We start from the raw sequence: 4,344 nt of genomic DNA, 5'->3' as shown, positions 1-4,344 counted from the left end.
AACCACACAGAGTCTGCTGGAGTCAAAATGCCTGTGCCACTCTCATTGTAGAGTGTGCCTGATCCCAAAGTCAGCCATGGAGGAAGTATTGAGTGCAGCACTGGGATGGCGCCGTAAGAGAGATTATTGCCTGGAGACACGGCAAAGCAAAGGGATTACATCTGCCACAAACCCAGGGTTCAGATCCATCTCCTCACTAGCCAGCAGCAGCACGCAGCCTGCAGAGACAACGGCCGACAGAGGGGACTCTTGGTGTTTTCACATTCATCGAGACCTCCGTGCCTTTTTTTGATGTTCAGATTACAAGGAAGTGGAGCTGCCAGCACAGAAGGAAAGAACTTGTAGACACAAAGTTCTGGTGCCCAAAGAAAGGAGGAAATGAACAAGAGGGGAGGATGTTAAACCACCTGACCAATTATGTTGTTTGGGGAAAAGGCACGAAGAGGAAAAAAAGAGATTTTTAACTCTTTACAGATGAAAGCACAACGTACATAAGAACCACATCTGGTACAGTTTCTATCTATGAAAGACTGGATATCAGAAGTTGGAAGAGAAAGCTACTCAGTTTATATCCTATTTTCAACTGGATGACTGGCTCAAACATTGGGATTTTGCACTGGTGTTTACTGATAGGAGTGGAGTTTTATCTCCTGCCCCACATTGACTCAGGTGATTGCAGTGTATGTGGGACACTTCTGCAAGAGCGAGCTGTGCAGGCTGCCTTGAAAACAACATTTTTCTCATCCGTAACCTAAAAATCCCAGAGTGGCAACTTCCTCGAATGTTTGGTTCCAATGAGATTCATCTTTTGCATGATTTACCACAGGTAACTGTCCAGAAATTCACTCTTAAAAGTAATTTTCATATCTTAGAAATTTTATGTCAGCCCTTTTTTTATTTGATTCTCTGCCCCATAAGGAGTATTTCCATATCCAAGAATGCAAGAATCGATAGCCAATACCACATCTAACCGTGCTTGCCCAGATCAATTGTACATTTCCTACACAAAGACTTCATTGTGTTTCTTCCACGTGACCCCTCATAAAGGACATTCCTTTGATAAGATAATAAAGCTGCCATCCTTTCAGGTTTAATCTCATCTCTGGATGCATTTACACTGCAATTTCTACAGTAAGCTGTTAGCTATGAAGGATACAAAGGATTATTCACACCTCAAACGCATCCGATCTATCACCTCTCTTTTTAAATAATAAATAAACCTATATATATAAACATTCACCGTAATTGTGTTGATGACAGTAGCAGCAATAAGGAACATCATCAGCTCCTTTATTTCATTGCTACATCCATTTTTTGCCGTTGTGCTCCACGGATAAATGGTTATCTCCTGCTGTGCTACTACACTGTCTCACAAAGCGGAGACATAATTCTGGCTGTAACACAAGCACGTAATAGTAACTGGGGAAAAAAATGTTCATTAGCAATGGCTTAACTCACCCAGCATAGTAGGATATATATCCACGAGAGACACCACATTTGGTACTTGCTGCTGCTCTTTTACACCTGGCCCCATAACTAGAAGAGGAACATGGGAACTGCCTTCATACATGCTCATTTTGTAGAACTGCCGGTGCTCCATCGCAAGTTCTCCGTGATCCGCAGTGAACATCACTATGGTATTTTTCAGAAGCCCGGTATCTCTCAGCGCGGAAATGATCTCACCTGCAACAGGAAGAAGATACAGAAAACAACTCCTTCACAGTGTTCCTCCCACGTTCTGTACCTGCAGAGCAGCACGCGAACCCCGAGGAATGCTAGCTGGAGGGCTGGAAAATCCTGATTACTTGGCTTTTTTTCCTTCTTCTCAACTTCTATAGCCATGGAGTCATAGAAGAGTTTGGGTTGGAAGAGACGTTAAAGATGATCCAGCTGCCAGCCCCGCTAAGGGAGACTTCCAAGGTAACCCTGCAGTTCGGTGTGTGTCACAGCTGTCACCCAGTCTACACACTCGATCTGTCTGAGGGTGGGAAGGCTCTGCAGAGGGACCTGGACGGGCTGAATCCATGGGCTGAGGCCAATTGTGTGAGCTTCAACAAGGCCAAGGGCCGGGTCCTGCACTTGGGTTGCAATAACCCCATGGATGCTACAGGGGACGAGTGGCTGGAAAGGACCTGGGGTGTTGGAAATCTGCAAGGAAACTGCCTGTGCCCTGAAATTTATCTTTCCTTCCAGATTTGCTTTGCTGGTCTGCATCCTTTGCAGTTGTTTCCATCATTTCAGTCAGCCCTTAATCAAAGAGTATTTCCTTCCTCTTGTACATGGGTCAAGCAACGTTTTGCTGCAGTTGCTGGGCTTTTTCAGGGTCTCGGACTGGTGGCTGCCATTACTTTTCAGAGTGCTCTGAATCCACCTTGCAATAGCCTTAAAATCTATCCAGTTAGTTACCACAGAGACTGGTAAAGCGACATCCATGCGACTTACTCCCAGATCTGAGCTGTGGTTTGATTTTTTCCCTGAAGAAAAGCCCTGTCAATGTTTTCTTAACAAAAGTCAAAGCAAGGAAAGCCACTGTCTAGTGAAACATTACTTACCCAGCATGGCATCTGTCTCCGCACACATAGCATAATAAAATGCTCTAATATCTCTCACTTCTTGCTTTGTAAACTCTCCTGTGCAATTCTTGGTGTAAGATGAGTAATAGTCTACTGGATGCATCTCTGAAAGAGAAGACCACTTGGGTATTTTAATAGCTTCATACGTTACCTAAAGGTAAGAGGAAATTAATGTTACTTTAGCAACTGGATTAAAGGAATCTTTTAAAAACAGACTTAATTTAAAACTTTTTCATCATAAATTCACAGTTCTCAATTTGTGGTCCAGGAAACACCAGCTGCTTCTCTGATACATGATGCTGCCACCTCCTCCATACTTCCCCTCTGCTTCCAGAGGTATCAAGTAATTTTCAAAGCGAGCTGTAAAAACCAGCCAGAAACTGTGGCTAGGAGCCAGAAATATGTGTTTTACCAGCTGACCTCCTTTTTTTAAGAGAGATGCTGCAGAACAATCTTCTAGAACCGTACTCTACTTAAAGAAGTATCAGCATAGTGTCTCACCAACTGTAGGATAACTATAGACTACCTCTACCAGAAACACCGGGCGTGATGTGAGCCCACAGAACACCACAGAAAGTCACTCAGTCTGGAAAGGTCTCCAGGACAAGTCTTGGCATCTTGATAAAAAGAATCCAAGATATTAGTTCAAATTTGTAACACTTTTCTATTTGTTTCCATGGATGTCAATCCAATGAGTTACAAGGAAGCGTGAGATCAGTTTGAAACTAAAAAGCAGGAGCCAGTCAGTTACAAATAGTGCTGGATTTGTACATTCAAACTGGCGTGCTCACAGCTGTTGGGTGCTGCAGTACCAGCTTCAGAGCCTCAAAGTTTGACACATGCTCTTAGCCTAGACAGGCACAAGTGGAATCGCTCCCTTAAGCAAGTGCTGCATGTAACAGAGTTAATTACTTCTACATTGTAGACTTACAGTACACTTACACACTGCAGAGGCTGTGCTGCCATTCAGCGACACCTGGACAGGCTGGAGAGTTGGGCGGGGGAAAACTTAATTAAATTCAACAAGGGCAAGCGTAGGGTCTGCATCTGGGGAAGAACAACCCCATAGACCAGGATAGGTTGGGGTCTGAGCTGTTGGGGAGCAGCACAGCAGAAAGGGACCTGGGGTGTTGGTGGCAGCAGTGCCCATGAGCCAGCAATGTGCCCTTGAGCCAAGAAGGCCAATGCCATCCTGGGCTGGATGAGAAGGGGTGGTTGTAGGGCAGAGAGGTTCTCCTGCCCCTCTGCTCTGCCCTGCTCACACCACAGCTGCAATCTTGTGTCCAGTGCTGGGCCCTCAGCTCCAGAAGGACAGGAACTGCTTGAAAGAGTCCAGCAGCGCCACAAAGATGAGGTCCAAATATGGCAGCCATGGTGAGACAGTGGCCTTGCCATGTTTCCTTACCATACAAGCGCTATCACTTGGAGAAGTGAACGCTGTGGAGCATCTCCTGCTGAGGAGCAGCTGAGGGAGCTGGGGCTCTTTAGCTTGGAGCAGAGGAGCCTGAATGGTGCCCTCCTTCATGGGGATCAATTTGGAAAGGGTGAGTGTCAGGAGGAAGGAGACAGAGCAAGGCCAAGATTACGGCCCAGCAGCTCCGGTGCCTGAGCAGCCCGGTCCCAGGACTGCAGCCACAAGTCCACACCGGCTCCTGATAAAATAACTGAGACGCTGTCCAAAGGGCTCCATGCAGCACCACAGCAACCAGCCCAAAGCTGTCCCTAGAGCCACTGCACCCCTGTGTGTTGGCGCCGCAATTCTGAACAGCAA

General features: G+C 46.1%; 1 protein-coding gene across 1 annotated transcript in view; it reads right to left on the bottom strand.

The window, feature by feature from the left end:
• Positions 1 to 1,458: 1,458 nt before the first annotated feature.
• The window catches only part of ARSK (arylsulfatase family, member K), a gene marked incomplete at both ends in the record, with an annotated part of 10,178 nt that continues 7,292 nt past the window's right edge, over positions 1,459 to 4,344 (bottom strand). Inside the window, 2 exons of the mRNA XM_010183964.1 lie at positions 1,459 to 1,683; positions 2,553 to 2,724. Of these exons, the coding sequence (XP_010182266.1) occupies positions 1,459 to 1,683; positions 2,553 to 2,724 (397 nt within the window). The remainder of the gene's footprint in view (positions 1,684 to 2,552; positions 2,725 to 4,344) is intronic.

This window comes from Mesitornis unicolor, unplaced genomic scaffold, assembly GCF_000695765.1.
Source record: "Mesitornis unicolor isolate BGI_N332 unplaced genomic scaffold, ASM69576v1 scaffold42524, whole genome shotgun sequence".
NCBI lineage: Eukaryota > Metazoa > Chordata > Aves > Mesitornithiformes > Mesitornithidae > Mesitornis > Mesitornis unicolor.
This window is presented reverse-complemented; position numbering and strand designations above follow the sequence as displayed.